General features: G+C 45.6%; 1 protein-coding gene across 4 annotated transcripts in view; it reads right to left on the reverse strand.

Annotated features, from left to right (window-relative positions):
• ANXA13 (annexin A13) overlaps positions 1-18,372 on the reverse strand; it is a 58,240-nt gene that overhangs the window by 9,813 nt on the left and 30,055 nt on the right. For 2 of the 4 annotated variants that reach the window (XM_032758497.2, XM_032758496.2), the window contains 6 exons: positions 13,287-13,381; positions 9,002-9,172; positions 5,270-5,303; positions 5,084-5,163; positions 3,309-3,377; positions 2,501-2,602 (listed from right to left, as the gene is read on the reverse strand). In XM_032758497.2, the coding sequence (XP_032614388.1) occupies positions 2,501-2,602; positions 3,309-3,377; positions 5,084-5,163; positions 5,270-5,303; positions 9,002-9,172; positions 13,287-13,381 (551 nt within the window). Of the gene's footprint in view, positions 1-1,496; positions 1,651-1,904; positions 2,065-2,500; positions 2,603-3,308; positions 3,378-5,083; positions 5,164-5,269; positions 5,304-9,001; positions 9,173-13,286; positions 13,382-18,372 lie in introns of those variants that run through there. The other 2 variants (XM_058444225.1, XM_058444226.1) reach the window with 2 other exon arrangements.

Raw genomic sequence — 18,372 nt, forward strand, 5'->3', positions numbered from 1 at the left:
CTAAGACTCTAGTTAAACAGGCAGCAATGCCTGCAGGGAGGTTATTAGAGGAGAAGGGGAGACATTTCTTTCTTTGAAAATCAGTTTCCCCAAATGGACGGCACACTGACAGCAGAGCCCTCTGTGCTCTGGCACTGACTATAGCAGTTAGAGGGCTGAAGCCTCTGGCGTGGAATGAGGAACATGTACAGGGGAGGGGCAAAAGGTGAGGCACGCAGTGGGGTGGCAGCAAAGTGGGCTATGGGTATACATACCTACCGTTTATGCTGAGCCCTGTTTGGGGACTTTACTTTGGTTTTATAGCTATATAAGTCTTTCGTATTTGGTAACATTGGGGACTGTAATAATCCTGCATGATGCAGAAGTTTGGTAAACTGTTGCGTGGCCTAGGATTGCTGGGAGTGTCAGAAGTTAAGACTCAGGCTTAGAGCATAAATAAATGGCAAAACTCTGAGTTTTTGTGCTGAAAATTAAAATTCAACCCTGAGCCAGGACGACTCATGCCACATGAGAAACTACAGTGATCTCAGACTAGCATCTCTGTGCTTTTGGTCAGAAGCCATCAGAAAAATCACAGAACCAGGGTCTAAGAGCAGGCTGAACTCTAAAAACATCAGTAATAAATATCAAGAATGACACTTGAGCAAGGCTTTTGAAATGGATGAATAGATAGCATTTTAGAGCTGGTTTCATGTAAAGAATCATCAAATCCATAGATTACCTTATTGTACATGTAAGCTTTAGCCCTGATTTTTGGCACTGTCTGTTCACCCAGGGAGATGCCTGACCATTGCTAATGTTCATTGAACGCCTACTGCATGCCAGGTAGTAAATGCTTATTTCCATTAACTCATTTAATCCTTATTAACCTTATGAAGTAGGTACTATTATCCCTGTTTTACAGTTTGGGAAACTGAGGCACAGAACCCTTAATAACTTGCACAAGCACATGCAGCTGTAGCCTAAAGCTGACTTCTTCAACTGTAATATACATTAAAATCACCTGGAACACCTGCTCTAACACAGATGGTCAGACCCCAGCCCCGGGGAATCTGATTCAGTAGGTCTCGTGGGGGCTGAGAATTCTCAATTTAAACAAATTCTCAAGTGATGCTGATGCTGCTGTTTCAGGATCAACTTTGAGATATTAGCCTGGAGAGTGTACTTTCAGGTAGTGAGTTCATACACACACACGCATGTACCCAGAAACTCCATCTGTGGGCCCCGTAGTGTGGAAAGAGGATCCCAGTCATAGAGAAGTCCTCCAGCTCACAGGCTACGCAGCTCCAGGAACAAGAGACCAGAGGAGTGCAGGGTCAGCTGTCTTTAATCATGACTCTGGGCACAATTTGAAAGGAGCAGGCCCTAAAGGCTTATATACAGTCATGATAAAATTCCAAAGCTTTATTGTCTTTTTATCTGCTGGCAACACATAGGAAATGATATTTGGAGTGAGGAGCGGCCAGCTTCAGCTGAAGTAGGAGCTCAGGCCGGGGAATCTTGGAGTTCTCATCCACTCTCTGCTACCGACTTGCTGTGTGGTCCTGATAAGTTACAGATGGTTCCTCACTCAACAGACTTTCCTTGTCCAGCAGTTGTGGGTCACAATAGTTGTTCGGCCTACACTATAGTTACGGTGTTGTTGTGAAACTGAATAAGACACAGAACATAGAAGTGCTTTGAATAGGTAAAAGCACTCTACACATATATAATAGGATGCCAAAAAAAAAAAAATCTGATATTCCACTCCAGGCGTTTTGCAAGTAAAGACTGCTTTTCAGGGAAGGACTTACTGCTAAGGGCCTTGAAATAACTAACTCGCCTTGTGGGCTTAAATTTATCCTGGGATTAAAATATAATTTATGTGCATCTTTTCAGGAGCCTATCTTTGAGGTACCTCATACCTGTCTTGAGAATGGTGAGCACTGTTAGCCAACTGTAAACTGGAGTAATAATAGCAAACATTAGTACGCTTGCCACATGCCAGCTGCAGTTCTGAGTCTTTATCTTATTTAAGCTTAAAATCACTCTGAGGGTGTGAAGATGACATTCATGGTTCCTGTTCTACAAAAGAGGATGGAGAGATTTGGTCACTTGCCAGTGGTAGACCCAGGATTTGCACCTGGGCTCTTGGACTCTAGAGCTTCGCCCCCGAATGGGACACTTGCTTCCCTGGCCTCTGTTGTGCAGCTGGTTTCCAGCCTGGGTACTGCATCTGGGTCTGGACGATTCTTGGTGGTGGGCTGTCCTGTGCACTGCAGGCTGTTTAACAGCATCCCGGGCCTCTGTTCACTAGATGCCAGGGCCACCACCCCCAGCTGTGACAGCTCCAAATAATTCTAGACATTATCAAATATTCCCTAGGTAGGAAAATCACCTCTAATTGAGAACCACTGTTATAAAGGATCCCCAATTCCTTATAACAGATCTTGGCTTCTTTTGGAAATAACTTAAGACACTTTCAGAGTGAACTCTTTTGCCCCAATACTTTATGACTTACAATTTGATAGGCTTGAAAGGTGGCTCTTAACTGCTTGTAGCTCCTCTTGGCCAGGACTTCATTGAAGGCAAGCTCGTCAGTGCCCCAGCGGCCTTCCCCTGCCTCAAGGGTCAAATACAAACACTTTGAAAAAGGCTTTTGTGAAAAGACTGATTATGGCCGGGCGCGGTGGCTCACGCTTGTAATCCCAGCACTTTGGGAGGCCGAGGCGGGCGGATCACGAGGTCAGGAGATCGAGACCACGGTGAAACCCCGTCTCTACTAAAAATGCAAAAAATTAGCCGGGCGTGGTGGCGGGCGCCTGTAGTCCCAGCTACTCGGAGAGGCTGAGGCAGGAGAATGGCGTGAACCCGGGAGGCGGAGCTTGCAGTGAGCCGAGATTGCGCCACTGCACTCCAGCCTGGGCGACAGAGCGAGACTCCGTCTCAAAAAAAAAAAAAAAAAAGACTGATTATACAGTGCTGTGACTAGGCCTCACAGGAAATTATAAACTATGCATTGAATAGAAGTCAAATGGACTAAGCACTTTCAGCTTCTAACCCACAAATGTATTTCACATACTTATTTATATTGTTTATACCATTCTTTGTTCCAAAACGGATCTGATGTGGTCAACCCCAGAGTATAGGAATAGGAACCATTCATTTAGATTCATGGAGACTATATATGTGATCTATAAAGATCTAAGCATATCTTTGTTTGTTTTTTCCCAAGTAACTCCTCTTTGCATGAAATAAACATTTGTTGAAAATAATGCTAATAAATTTAAAAAAAGAATTTGCAGAGACTGGCATGTCTGCACACATACATCATACAGATCTTTGGCATCCTGACCAGCTAGATCTTTGTCCATGTCATCTCCTTCGTTGCGATTAGCCTAGAAAAATTGACACATTGTTATTAACTTGCATTCCTGCTTGACCACAGAAAACAAACAAACAAAAAAAACAAAGTCCTGGAGAAAGAGGTGAGTTCTTTCTCAGCTCAGCTCAGCCTGGCAAGGAGGTAACACCTGCTCTTTGCTGCCATCTTTTGGGCACAATGGGTAAACAGAGTAGCTTCCGTGGCAACACTTGGTTTTGCCTTTTTTTTTTTTTTTTTTTTTTTTTTTTTTTGTAGAAACCAGAGTCACCCACAAACCCTACTGACCTCTGAGCAGACTGAGTGCGATCTCTGGTTTTCCCTAGAGTGAGTCCCCTCTTCGTTTCAAAATATCAGATTTCACCACTCAAGGTCCCAGTCCTAAAGAACCCTGAGAGCTGGTCATGGAAGTCTAACTTGAGCCCTTTGTGGTAGGTAGAATTCTAAGATGACCCAATGGTCCATATCCTTGTATAATCCCCTTCCCTTGAGTGTGGGTGAGAGCTATGAATGTGAGGAGATGCTACTCCTGTGATTGTGTTATATTCAATGGCAAAGGGGAATTTTGCAGATATAATTCAGGTCTCCAATCAGCTGAGTTCACCAAAAGGGAGATTATTTTTGGCTGGCCTGACCCAAATGAGTGAGCTCTTCTTAAAAGGTCAGAGATGGAAGAAGTCAGAGAGATGAACTGCTGCTGGACTGGAAGAAACCAAACAGCCATGTGGTGCACTGCCTTGGGGGACTGTGTGGAAGGGAGCTGCTGGTGGTCTCTAGGAGCTGATAGTAGCTTCTGATCAACAGCAAGAAAATGGGGACATCAAACACAGCCATAAGGAAATGAATTCTGCCAACAATTAATGAGCTTGGAAGAAGACTCTGAGCCTCAGATGAGATGGCAGCCCTAGCCGACACCTTGATTTCAGCCTGTTGAGAACCTGACCAAAGGACTCAGCGAACCCAAATATTACTCAGCTGGATCTCCAAGATACTACTTGGACTCCTGATCCATGGAAATTGTGAGATGATAGATCTATGTTGTTTTGAGATGCTAAGTTTGTGGCGATTTGTTATGCAGCAAGAGAAAACTTAAACACCCTTCTTGCTGCAGTGGAAGCCTCTCTCTTCTGTTCTCTGCTGTCAGTGTATCCCATTGGGAGAAACAAAACAGAGAAAATGCACAGAGCTCATAAAGATGGGTGTGTCCATGAGAACACAGATGGGTCTGTCTAGAGGTCTCGGGGGGCTGTGTCCCAGCAGGGCCAATTCTGAAAGCCCTGATGTCCTGGCTGAGTTTCTGGTTGTAGTCCTTACAGGCCCAGGATCCAGTGAATCCTGGAAGTAATTGTAGAGTTGTGTTGTGGAAGCGGCCCTGCTTGGGGTCAGATGGTCTGGTTCTTGCTTCTGGGCTGTCTTTACTGGCTGCATGAACCTGGGCAGGTTACCCACCCTCTCATGGCCTACATTTCCTCACTGGCAAAATGACAAAGTGATGCTTAATGAGCTGATTCATTTACAGAAAGGGATTGTAAACTGCAGATGACTAGGCAGATTGTTTATATGGAAGTAACTGCAATTGAATATAATTTCACCAGAGCTGGGCTGATGGAGCATGGGTTGATAATCCCTTGATAACATTTTTAATGTAAGAAAGAAATGTTTATCTACATTACCCTTTTTCATCATGGTGCCATGTTGCCAAAGATTCTTTCCTACTCTTACCTGTAGCAGGGACACCAGGATTTTTTTTAGGTTTCCACTTGTATCACCTTTGACATCTGATTCGAGGCTCCTATCAAATACTTCAAAGGAAGTAAACAAGGAGGGAAGAAAGCAGATGATTTAGTTTCCCAGAGGTATTTTGAAAGAAATATACTTTATCAAAAGCCAGGATGAAAAGTCACTTACGCCTTTGGTAGGCCTCTTTAATGGCGATGATTTCCTAGGGAAGGTAATTTACAAAAAAAATCAATACTGCAAGGAGGGATTAATCAATAACGGACACAAAGACATACAGAGAGAAGAGGCGGGAGAACATGTCTGGACACAGGGTGCCTTCAAGACTTCCTCTTAAGATAGTCATCCCTATAGATCCAGGGCACACACCGGGAGCGAGTCCCTGGAGATGTGAAGGGCCCCCCCCTCCACCACCCCACCCACCTCTGCAAACATCTCAAACACCCAAGTGACAAATGCATGCATTCTCCTTCTTTAAATGTGAGAAGTTTACAGCTAGGCTAACACCTTCTTTCACCACCTCCTCGCCTGGTCTCACTCTCTCTTCCCCACTCAGGTAACCCATGTTAGAAGTTCAGTGCGTATCAGAAAGATACACAGATTTTTTTTTTTTTGCATTTGTATATATATGTGCTACTGAAAACAGAATTGTATAGGTGTCATGTGTTTAGCAGGTGGAATACTGTACCTATCATTCTTTGACTTAGTTTTTCTCTCAATATTAATATCCCGGAGATCCAGCTATGCTTGTACATGGACAGTCACCTAGAGTTTTTTAAAGGGACACATAATATTCCATACTACAATAAGCTATGGTTTACTTAGCCAACCTCCTATTGATGGAGGCTTAGGTCGTTTCCAAGTTTTCTCTCCTTCAAACAAGGCTTCATTCAGTAACAGACTGGCTGCGTGCAGGAGTGCTAGTTTCTCTGGAGGGTGTGTTCTTGGAGAAATTGCTTTATATTTCAATGTCTGGTGCCAAGGGGTGCACCTCAGGAGCTGCCTCAGTTTACACTTGAACCAACAGCATGTAAGAGCAGGCTTCCTGCTCCCCCTGCTTCCCACCACCAAGCTGGTTAGAATGAAAGTCAGTAGGTGGTGATTGGGAGAAGGTGGTGATGGGGAGAAAGTGGTGGGCAGCCTCACTGCTGCACTCCTGGGTGGGAGGGAGGGGCAGGCCAGGTGCTGGGGGAGGCTGTTCACTTGTGTTTGTGCAGCTCCCTCCCTTTTCTCCTTCCATCCAGCAACCAGGATCTGTCTGAACCTGGCACCTGCTCTCTGCAGGTTTTTCTTCTCATCCCATCAGATCTATTTGATTGCTAGAGAGGCCTTGCTTATTGGTTGAAGCCAGGACCTTAAAGAAACTAGGCTGAGGGAGAAAAAGCTATGGTCACATAAGATTAGAAAAATATATATGAATATATTTTTTGAGACGAAGTCTCGCTCTGTCGCTCAGGCTGGAGTGCAGTGGCACAATCTCCGCTCACTGCAACCTCCGCCTCCCGGGTTCAAGCCATCCTCCTGCCTCAGCCTCTCAGGTAGCTGGGATTACAGGTGCATGGCGCCACACCTGGCTAATTTTTGTATTTTTATAGAGACGGGGTTTCATCATGTTGGCCAAGCTGGTCTCAAACTCCGCCTGACCTCAAGTGATCCGCCTGCCTTGGCCTCCCAAAGTGATAAGATTACAGGCGCGAACCACTGTACCTGGCCTGAAAAATATTATTAAAATCAACCTTTTCACAAAGGCAGGTGCTGACCACCCTGGCGTTGGCTGCCTCCCTGCTGGGACCTTGGTGTTTCTGGGAAGGGTGGATGCTGAGTGGGGGAAGTTGTGTGCCTCTTGGCCTCAACTCACACTCCCGGGGGGCCTGTGCTAACCCTCCTCCGAAGCACCATCCCAACCTGAGACTCCTTGAAATGGAGGATTTTTATTATCTTGTGGGGAGAAAAGAAGTCCAGGGATGCTCCAGAAAAGGTTTGCAGCTGTAGCCTGGACCCTGGCGGCACTTCGGGAAAAGAGGCTGAGCAGCGTGAACAGGGCCCAGCACCCATGGGCGGCAAGCCACCCAGGGGCCGAGGCAAGAGATAGAGGACACGAGCTGTTCCAGTATAATAAAATATAAAACAAGAATAGTCATACCAGATATAGATTTTAGATATGATTAAATATGAATCTCATTAATCATTAGTTGGTAGTAATTACTCTTCATCCCAATATTATAATAATCCCTGCTCTATAATCATAACCTAGGAAAAACCAGGCCATACAGGGATAGGAGCTGAGGGGACATAGTGAGGTGTGACCAGAAGACAAGAGTGCGAGCCTTCTGTTATGCCTGGACAGGGCCACCAGAGGGCTCCTTGGTCTAGCGGTGATGCCAGCATCTGGGAAGATGCCCGTTGCCAGGCGGACCGTGGTCTAGCGGTAGCAAAAGTTGTCAAGGAACAACACCCGCTACTTAGCAGACCAGGAAAGGGAGTCTCCTTTTCCCCAGGGGAGTTTAGAGAAGACTCTGCTCCTCCACCTCTTGTGGAGGGCCTGACACCAGTCAGGCTTTCCCGCAGTTATCCAGAGGCCTAACCATCTCCCTGTGATGCTGTGCGTCAGTGGTCATGCTCCTAGTCTGCCTTCATGTTCCATCCTGTACACCTGGGTCTGCCTTATAGCTAGGAGTAGTAAATTAGTGAAAGTACTAATAGTCTCTGATATGTAGAAAAAATGGCGTAAGCTGTCTTTCTCTTTGTCTTCTCTCTCTCTCTGCCTCGGCTGCCAGGCAGGGAAGGGCCCCCTGTCCAGTGGACACGTGACCCACGTGACCTTACCTATCACTGGAGAAGACTCACATTCTTTACCCTGCCCCTTTTGCTTTGTATACAATAAATAACAGCACAGCCAGACATTTGGGGCCACTATCGGTCTCCGTACATTGGTGGTAGTGGTCCCCTGGGCCCAGCTGCCTTTTCTTTTATCTCTTTGTCTTGTGTCTTTATTTCTACACTCTCTCATCGCCGCACACAGGGAGAGACCCACCGACCCTGTGGGGCTGGTCCCTACAAGCACCCAGGCCTTCTCCAGCCATTTTTGTGTCAGGGCACTGTTTGCATTTTGCCTGCTGTCTGCTCCAATCTCTGCTTCTATTTCCTGCTGAGAGGCCTCAAGAATGTTGGGCTCTTCTGGCATTTTCCTTGCTGGGCTGCCCCATTCTGCTGTCATGCGTGGTTGCTCAAGAGGGAGGGGTCTCTCCTATGAATTATTTGTGGACCCTCTTGACTCTTGATGAGTCCCTTGGTTCTCCTGGCTTCTGGAGCCAGAGACAAATAGTTCTCAATGGGGCTTCAACAAATGCTCTCTTCAGCCCCTGCAAAGGTGGCATGTGCCCGAGGGACATCCCTCTGTCTGATGACAGAAGGACACACAATCCTTCAGGGTAGTACTGGCAGTCACTGGGGTGTTCAGTGGCATCCCCCAGCACCACTCACCTCTCTTCCTCATTACAGTCTCTTTTGTACCCTATGCTAGCTGACCGCCATGGCCCAGGCAGTGGCACAGACATGCTTGGGCTGCTTGTTGATTTTTCATGTCGGAAGAGCTGCAAAGTCAGGCTGGGTGGGGGAAAGTAGAATTGTGCCTCCTGCATATAAAGCATCAGTTTAGAAAAGCAGAAGCTCGCTGGACACAGCTCTTCTGGAAAGATCTATCCTGTCAAAGGGCAGCAACACCAAGACTCACCTCTGGAAGACTGGAAGAGATGTCCTCCCACATGGACCAAGCACACATATTTCTCCCCAGACACCTGCTTACTCCATGGATAGAATGCTGGGAAGTAGGGTCCCTTCTGGGGGCTGCAACTATCTCTGCTGGGTGTTTGATGCTCCCTTGCGGGCTCAGCTGGGACTGACCTTATTGGTCCTCGTGCACAGGACCTCAATGAGCACAGACTCATCTGTGCCCAGACCCTTCATAGCCTTCTGCAGCTGCCGGGCGGTGTACTCGCTGGGGCGGTCCAGAAGGACCAATGCTGTCTTCTTGAAGTTTCCACTCAGCTCACTCTTGAGTACTTCCTCCAGCTCCTGCCAGAAGACAATGAGAGACCTGCTGGGAATGGCCCAGAAGGAGAGGGGCAGGTGTCTGCTTGCACTATTGCAAGTGGTCATGGTTGAAAATAAAGGTGCTGTGGACATGAATTCTGCCAACCTGCAACCTGCTGAGAACATGCAACCTGCTCTCAGCTGCCCATCCACCTTTCCCCAGGGCTGGCAGAGAGGCAGAGAGGAGCTCCCTGCTCAGGGCTGGAGACCTCACCGATGAATCACAATAACAACAGTATCTGCGGAACGTTTGAGAGCTCAGAGAGCTTTTTCAGCCAGTCTTCAAGATCGCTGAAAAACCCTCAAGATCTGTTGAACCTGATAAGATGAGGAATTTTCCCCAAATATTCAGCTAGAAAGGACTGAAGTAAAGGGCTGTTATCTCTAGGACCAGAGAATTTGTCATCCAAATTGGGATGCTTTTCAGTGTGAAAGGGGGCACTATTAGCAATTGCAGAGGACAACAGGAATAAAGGGGATTGTCATGGGAAGAACGACGGTCTGTATCTTCACTTCAGTTGTCTCGCTAAATCCTGGAAGGGACACACGTGAGGAAGAATGCAGATATGTAGAAGGGGAGGTACATGGAATTCTTACTGGCATCTGTTTTTTTCTTTTTTTGAGACAGGGTCTCACTTTGTCACCCAGGCTGGAGTGCAGTGGTGCAATCATGGCTCACTGCAGCCTCAACCTCCTGGGCTCAGATGATCCTCCCATCTCAGCCTCCCAAGTAGCTGGGACTACAGGTACACACCGCCATGCTCTGCTAATTTTTAAATTTTTTTTGTGTAGAGACGGGGTTTTGCCATGTTGTCCAGGCTAATCTCAAACTCCTAGGCTCAAGTGATCCTCCCACCTCAGCCTCCCAAAGTGCTAGGATTATAGGCATGAGCCACCACAACTCCCAGCCTGCCACCTATCCTGTCAAGCACCTGTCTTCCTCTTTTCTTTGAGCACCCCCTTTTCACAAAAGAACTAACTACCTTCTCCCTGTCTCCCTCTGACAATGTAGTTTAACAGGAGAAATGGTCAAGGATGGGCATCAGCCTACCTGGAATAGTTAATGCCCTAACTTAAACCAAAGACCTTCACGTAGAGCGACAGCCTAGGATGGCTCAGTTTGGAGACCCACAGACAAGCTGGCATTTCAAGGACACAAACTATAGCATAGGGTGGGCAGCTCCCCAGCAGTGTGGCATGGTGGCAAAGAACACAGTCACAGTAGCTTTGTGACCTTGGAAGTGTACTTAATCCCACCAACTGTCAGTTTTCAGCTCTAGAAAATGGAGACAGTGCAAGACTGACCTCACAGGGTTGTTGGGAGAATTAAATGTGACAATCCTTGTCAATACTGAGCATAGTGCCTGGCACATTTTAGATGGTCAGCAAATGCTTATCATTAATCTCCCGTGCTGAAAAAAATGTTCTAAGAGGAGGCACATCAACTATTTTTTCAAATGAAGCTCTGAGCTCTCGGCCTGGGAGAAAAACCTGGAATACTTTTGTCCAAAGCCCTGGGATCTGCAGTCCTACAAGGGGGCTGTAATATGCCTCCACCCCACAGTGGCTGCTCCAGCCAATACTGCATCTTGTGAAGGCAGGTCTGTGGTCAGTACTCTATGGTGTGGAGTCATCTAAAAATTTGAAATCTATTTTCAGGCCAAGTGGGCATTATATACAGCCGCAGAGAAGAAAAATCCCAGCTTCCCACTCTTACAAACCACAGGCATAAAAACAAATCCTTGTGTGCTTACATTCTGTCTGGACAGAGTAGCAGGCTCAGGATAGCTCAGCTCTACTCCTGGTTTTCCTGCTAACTCTGTGTTACCATGGGATGGTTATTCTCTTTGGAGGTCAACTGACACGGGGCTGAGATTGGATCATATCTAACATCTTCTAGCTTTGCGACGTTGGGATTCTAGATTATCTCTTTGGCAGTCTCAGTTCTCTGAGACACAGCTGAGAACCAGAAAGTAAGCAAATGATTGGCAAATGATGTATCACAAAGTTTTGTGCTAGAACATGCCCATTTAAGTTTTAACAGGGCCCCTAGGCTTTCACTTTGAACCCATTTACTCTTCTTTAGACTAAAGACTAAATATTAAGAAGCATTGTATCCGACTTTTCTTCTTTCTCTTTCTTTTCTTTCTCTTTCTTTCTTTATTTCTTTCTTTCTTTCTTTCTTTCTTTCTTTCTTTCTTTCTTTCTTTCTTTCCTTCCTTCCTTCTTCTTTCTTCCCTTCTTCCTCTCTTTCTCTCTTTCTTTCTCTCTTTCATTCTTTCTTTTTCTTTCCTTCCTTCCCTTCTTTCCCTTCCTCTACTCCTCCCTTTCCCTCTTTTTCTTTTCTTTTCTTTCTTTCCTTTCCACAGGGTCTCTCTCTGTCACCCAGGCTGGAGTGCAGTGGTGCAACCATGGCTCACTGAGGCCTCAACTGCTTGGGCTTAAGCAACCCTCCAGCCTCAGCCTCCTGAGTAGCAGGGACTACAGGCATGCACCACCATGCCCAGCTAATATTTTATTTTTGGTAGAGATGAAGGTCTCACCTGGTCTCAAACTCTTGGGCTCAAGCTATCCTCTTGCTTTGGCCTCCTAAAGTGTTGGGATTACAGGTGTGAGCCACCTTGCCTGGACTGACTTTTCACATTGGTAGGGTGAATGTGTCTTGGGAGACTGCTGGAGTTAGGGATGTTGACAGGCATAAAATTTCAGCTTCAGGCCAGGCATGGTGGCTCACGCCTGTAATCCTGGCACTTTGGGAGGCTGATGTGGGCAGATCACTAGGTCAGGAGTTCAAGACTAGCCTGACCAAAATTAAATTACAAAAATTTTACTAAAAACACAAAAATTAGCTGGGCATGGTGGTACGTGCCAGTAATCCCAGCTACTCAGGAGGCTGAGGCAGGAGAATCGCTTGAACCCGGGAGGCAGAGGTTGCAGTGAGCCGAGATTATGTCACTCCAAAAAAAAAAAAAAAAAAACCAAAAAACAAAAAACACACACACACACATTCAGCTTCATGCATTCAATTAAATGCAATTGAACTGAAGATGCACTTATTTTCATCAAAAATTACATTGATGAGCCTAATAGTAAGGAGAGAAGCAGAAAAAGCACAAAAGCACAGCCATTTGGGCCATTTAGTGTATAAGCAAATAGCTCTACTTATGGCACTGGGTCCTCCAGGAATGGATACTGTTCTTGAAGTCAGAAGACGTGGATGTGAGTCCTGGTTCTCTCTCTTTTTTTTTTTTTTAGGTGTGTGATTTTGTAAAATGGAAACGATCAAAGCTATCATAGCTTTCCTGTATTGGTACATGCTGATTCTCCCAGCAAACTGAGAAGGGAGCTAAGTTATCATCTTCTTTCTATCCATGAAAAGACCAAGGCCTGAAGCAATTGTTACCTCTTCAATATCAAATAAATAGGAAAACCCATCTTCATCTTTCATACATACAGTGATTGAAATGGTAAAAGTTTGATAAATATAAATGAGAATACAGCATAATAATTGATATTCATTTTGCATGATAATTCTAATGACATTAAGAAAAGGTTAAGTTGTGTTCATTATATATTAATAAAGAAATAAGAAAGCCTAATGATACTTGAAGACTTCTCTATATGACATTATTTTCAACAATAAAAAGAATGAAAGAAAAGAAAGAAAATGTAAAGAAAAATAGGTGTTGATAGCTTAATAAAATGGAGGGTTTTTTGATAGTTTTCTGTAACAATCACTTATGAAAAATTCCTGTAGAAAGACCCACTTGTGGAAACTGATCTTCAAATTACTGATCTATCTACATATGTACAGTTAGTCCCAATTAAGTGAAAAAAAGACTAGGGTCTTAATAGAAAAATGAAGTCAATTTAAGAAATGAGTTTTAAGAGTATTGATTTTACAGGCTATTGAGTTAACAAAGCAATTTCAGTTTTTCTGAACTCCATTAATGCTTTTAAGTGGTTATTTCAGTTTTCCTCCTGGGCTGACTCAATAAAGCTATAAAGATATTCTGTGTGGCCGTGGGGACATGAGGAAGCCGAGACGGCTGAGGCCATGGCTGGGTGCACACTTGCTGACCACCCCTGGAATCACCTTGCCGTACGTTGCCTTGTACTTTTGCTTGATTTGTTGCCTCTCATCTGATGTCCTGCCCGATAAGATTTCAATGATGGCTGCTTCATTCGTTCCTAAAATGCAGGAGAAACAAACAAAGCCACAGTGAACAAGAAACAAGATGGAAGTTTATTTTAGTCCAGGGTGAGGCAGCCAGGACTCACAGCTTAAAGGTGGTTGGAGGTGTCTGTGGAACCCAATGGACCCTTAGCTTTGATGCCTTGTGCTGAAAACTGTATTCTTTTCACTCACTTAGACAAATAGCCATTGAGGCCTCACAGCGCATGGCACAAAGTGCTAGGCATTGTGGTGGAAAGAGGAACGAGTATGGCCGGTTCCTTAATTTTATTCCTAGGGAAATGAAAACATATGTCCACCCAACAATTGCATGTGAATGTTCATAGCAGCATTACTCATAATAGATCAAACGTGGAAGCAACCCCAGTGTTCATTACCTGAAGATAAATAAACAAAATGTGGGGTATCCATACAATGGAATGTTATTCGGCCAGAAAAAGTAATATATTACTGATAGATGTTATAACACGGATGAACCTTGAGAACATTATGCTAAGTGAAAGAAGTCAATCATAGCAGATCACATGTTATATAATTCCATTCATATGAAAGTCCAGAACAGGAGAATATACAGAGGCTGGAAGTATACTAGTGGCTGGGGGTGGGTGGGCTGCCTAGCGGGATGGTAGCTGGAGTCCAGGGCTGCTTTTTGAAGTGATGAAAATGTTCTAAAATGGACTATGGTGGTGGTTGCACGTATCCGTGAGTATAATAAAAGCTGTTGAATTGAATACTTTAAATGGGTGAGTTATATGGTGCATGAATTATATCTCAATAAAAATGTTTTAAAAAACAACAAGGAAAAAGATGGCCTGTTCCTTGGCCTCTGGGTGCTTACAATTGCGTGAACAAGATTAAGATATAGGCTGAAACTGTTACAATATTAACCCCACCCATACATTTGTTCATCTCAGGAGAGAAGTCTTGATTGAAACCATGAAGGGAGGTTGCCCCTTTTAACTCATATTACCTTTAAATTATGCTATTTTTTAAAAGCTTTTTTGCCCCCTGATGCTCAAAGTAATACAAGCTCATGGCAGCAATTTGATCAGTACTGAAAACTATAGTGAATAAGAAACAAGGGGAGAATATCCTTGTTTGAACCAGGAACCAGGATCGGAAAGATGAACCAGGTATTTCCAGTGTGGGAATGAGAAAGACTGTTTTACCATCAAACCCCACATCAGATTTATTCAGGCTGGATTCAAATCATGGCTCTACCCTGTACCGACTGCATGACATTGGGCAAGTGATTTTTCTTGCCAAGTCTCAGTTTTCCCACCTCTAAGATGGGGGTAATACTATACAAGGCTATTGTGAGAATGAAATGCGAGAATCCAAGTGTGGGTCCAGTCCATGGTGGTCCTGAGAGTGCACGTGGGAAACCCGGGACACCAGGGGATGTAAATGACCAAACGCCTGGCACTGCCTCACATCCATGCAGGGTGTGCACAGGGACCAGCCTCCATGAACTGCTCACCCCAGTGATCGAGCTCGGTGGGATCAAGGCACAGCAGTCAGCAATCATTGGAGCTGGAGGAAACGTTAGATACTATCTAGTCCAAGCTCTTATTTACAGATAGGGAAGCTGAGGCACAACGCAGCGCCTCTTCTTGGTTCCTGCATGTACCTGACTGTTCTGCAGCATTTGAATTCTGCAGTTGGGAATTATTATTTTTTTTTGAGACAGGGTCTGGCTATGTTATCCAGGCTAGAGCGCAGTGACATGATCACTGCAACCTCCACCTCCTGGGTTCAAACAATTCTCCTGCCTCAGCCTCTCAAGTAGCTGGGATTACAGGCGCCCACCACCACGCCCGGCTAATTTTTGTATTTTTAGTAGAGATGGAGTTTCACCATGTTGGTCAGGCTGGTCTCAAACTCCTGGCCTCAGGTGATCCGCCTGCCTCAGCCTCTCAAAGTGCTAGGATCACAGGCATGAGCCACCACACCCGGCCTGCGGTTGACAATTCTTTGCGTGAAACACCTTCCTAGGTGGCTTTGTACCTCCTTTCCTGGTCCTTCCTTTCTCCTCTCCATCACCTCCCTCTCAGCGTTCTTGATTGGCCTTTATTCTTCCACTGGCTTTTTAAACTCAGTTTTCAGTTCTCTCTATTGGAGTCACTCCTTTCCCAGGCGACTTTCGCCCTTTTACTGATGACTCCAAGATCAGCGCCTCTAACCCTAATCTTTCCTCTGAATTCAGATCTTATTTCCAGCTGACTGTAGTCAACTTCCCACAGATCTCCCAAGGCATTTCAACTTCCATTGTAGCTTAAACCAAACTCATTTTTTCTGTCCTTAAATCCACTCTTCATCCTGTTCCTTTGTCTCAGCGCATGGCATCACCTGGATTAGAGAAAATCCAAAGTCACCTTTGAGGGCCCACCTGTCTTTTTTACTCTCAAATACTACCAAGTCCTGCCTGTCTCACCTATGAGACAACTCTTTCACCTGTTCCTCTTCTTCATTCCTACTGTCACTGCCTAACAGGCCCTAAGTGCTTTTAGCCCTCTCCCTGATACCAGGCTCTGATCTCTGCAGTCCACCCTGGGAATCTCGCAAGTGTTCATTTCACACCATACTTGAAATACCTTTAGTGATCCCTCTTGACTCCTAGAATTACATCAGAATCCCTTATGGTGGCATCAAGACTTCCTGCAGTTCGGTGTCATGCTACTCTTCTAGATCCATCTCTGCACACAGCAGCCCAAGGCTTACTCACCTAATCTCAGCCACACTTGTTAAGTTTCTGCTTCCTCTGTTTTGGCACAGCACGCTATTTACGTGTATATTTCTAGGATCATTGCAGTGATTATCCAAGACTGCAGTACTGACATTCTGAGCCCGACACCTGGGCTCTAGGGAGTGGACACTAAATGGCAGTGTGTGCTGTTACGGTGCCACTTGCTGTCTTGCTCTGGTTGGTGGGTGGACCTAGATGATGGCTGCTACCCAGCTGAGCCATCAGGATCCTGAAGGAACAAGGTCGTGCAAATGCATTTTGATGCATTTTGATGGAAGGGTTGAGAGTGGGAAAAATCTAGGCCATGGGGATGGGAAGTGAATGGAGGGAACCTGGCTGGAGATGGGGAAGAGAAAAAAAGGGAGCCCTGGCAAAAAAAATGTGAGCTGTTTAGCCCTCCCTCCAGCACCAGCTGCTCCAGCACCAGCCCTCGGAGTCAGCTTTGGAAAGACAGAGAGGGGACTTGGAAAGACAGGCCTGAGCAGGGGTCTGATGTGACAGCTCTGTTCCAAACCTTTGGGTCCTTGAACCGTTCACTTAACCTCAAAGAGTATTTTCACCTCTACAGCTCTGGGTACATTTAGCTGTTTGGTTCCAATTAGAGAAACAGAATTCTAGGAGGAGCTCACTTGCAAAAATAGCAGGAGTGAGTTGCCTGGTGCTGGCTTGGTTTTAACACTGGGATTCACGTTGTCCTGCTTCATTTCCTGCCGGAGCTTCGCCTCCATCATGGGTATCCAATTACTCGTTCCATGACACTATTATGATTTTTTTTTTTTTAAAAAAACTTGTGAGTGTCAGAAATCTCACTTCAAAAGGGATTTCTTTTTCTTGTAAATATCTCTTGAACCTGCCCCTTTCTTTCCATTCAGGCTACTCCTGTTCCAGATGAGGGCCTCGGCCTCTCAGGCCTGGATCCTGGCAGGTGCCAAGCCTGGAAGGAGCCTTTCTGCCCGCAGGAGGCCCACTCACTGTACTGGGCCAGCCAGGAAGCTGGGGCTCATGCCTGGCTCTCCCTTTTCCCTCACCCCACATTCAGTCAGACTAAGGCCTCTCCATTCCACCTCCTTAGTGCCTCTCAGATGCACCCATTTCTCTCCATCCTCATCTCCACCCCATCGCTCAGTAGAACTACAGATACCGCCCACATGCAGGTTCCTCTGTTGCTCTCACTTTTTCCAATTGGCATTCACTGCCTCCAGAACAACCGTTCTGAAGTACAGATTGGCCTGCTCACCCCTCTGCTTTAAACCTTTCAGTATAGACCCTCTCAAATGCAGAATGAGGCTTCAACTCTGCAGGGGGGCCTATGGGGCCTTTTGGCCTCTCAAAGTCTCATCCTCCTACCTGTCCTCTCCCAGGCTACTTTCTACCCACTTTGTAGATGATTTGCAGCTCCTAGAACAAATACACTTTCTTTCTCGCCTCTGGGTCTTTGCATGGGCTGTTCCCCTCATCTGGAACACACCAATCCTCACCTCCACTCCTACTTCTCCTTCAGGTCTCAGCTCCCTGCACACTCCTGGACAGACGAGGCATCTCACCCTCTGTGTCTCTCATGCTGCCTGCTATTCTTGTTTCTGCCAGGACACACGGTAAGTTCCATGGGGGCAGAGTGTTTTGTTCACCACGGTATTCCCACAGAAGGCTGTCAGTATTTATCAGATGGCTTGCTGAATGAACGGATGCTTAAACATGTGCACATACGAATGAATGAATGCATGGATGAATGAATGAATGAATGAATGGACAAATGAGGAAGTTTGCATGTCATCACGACAGAACCTTGTCTCTGAAGTGGTGTAAGTTGTATGTGATATTCAGATGGGTCTGTGTAGCGAGGTCCAATAGAAATCCTCCATACTCTGATGCCACATGCAGCCCACAACTGGATAATCAGGAAAATGAAATTAATATTAAAAATAATAGTGTTTTTTAGATGTTCTTTCTGGGAATGCTTTAAAAAAAAAAGAGAGAGACCAACCCAAATGCCCATCAATGATAGACCGGATAAAGAAAATGTGGCACATACACACCATGGAATACTATGCAGCCGTAAAAAAGAATGAGTTCATGTCCTTTGCAGAGACATGGATGAAGCTGGAAATCATTATTCTCAGCAAACTAACACAGGAACAGAAAATCAAACACTGCATGTTCTCACTCATAAGTGGGAGTTGAACAATGAGAACACATGGACACAGGGAGGGGAACATCATACACCAGGGCCTGTCAGGGGGT

The sequence above is a fragment of the Hylobates moloch genome, unplaced genomic scaffold (genome assembly GCF_009828535.3).
Source record: "Hylobates moloch isolate HMO894 unplaced genomic scaffold, HMol_V3 SCAFFOLD_9, whole genome shotgun sequence".
Taxonomy (NCBI): Eukaryota; Metazoa; Chordata; class Mammalia; order Primates; family Hylobatidae; genus Hylobates; species Hylobates moloch.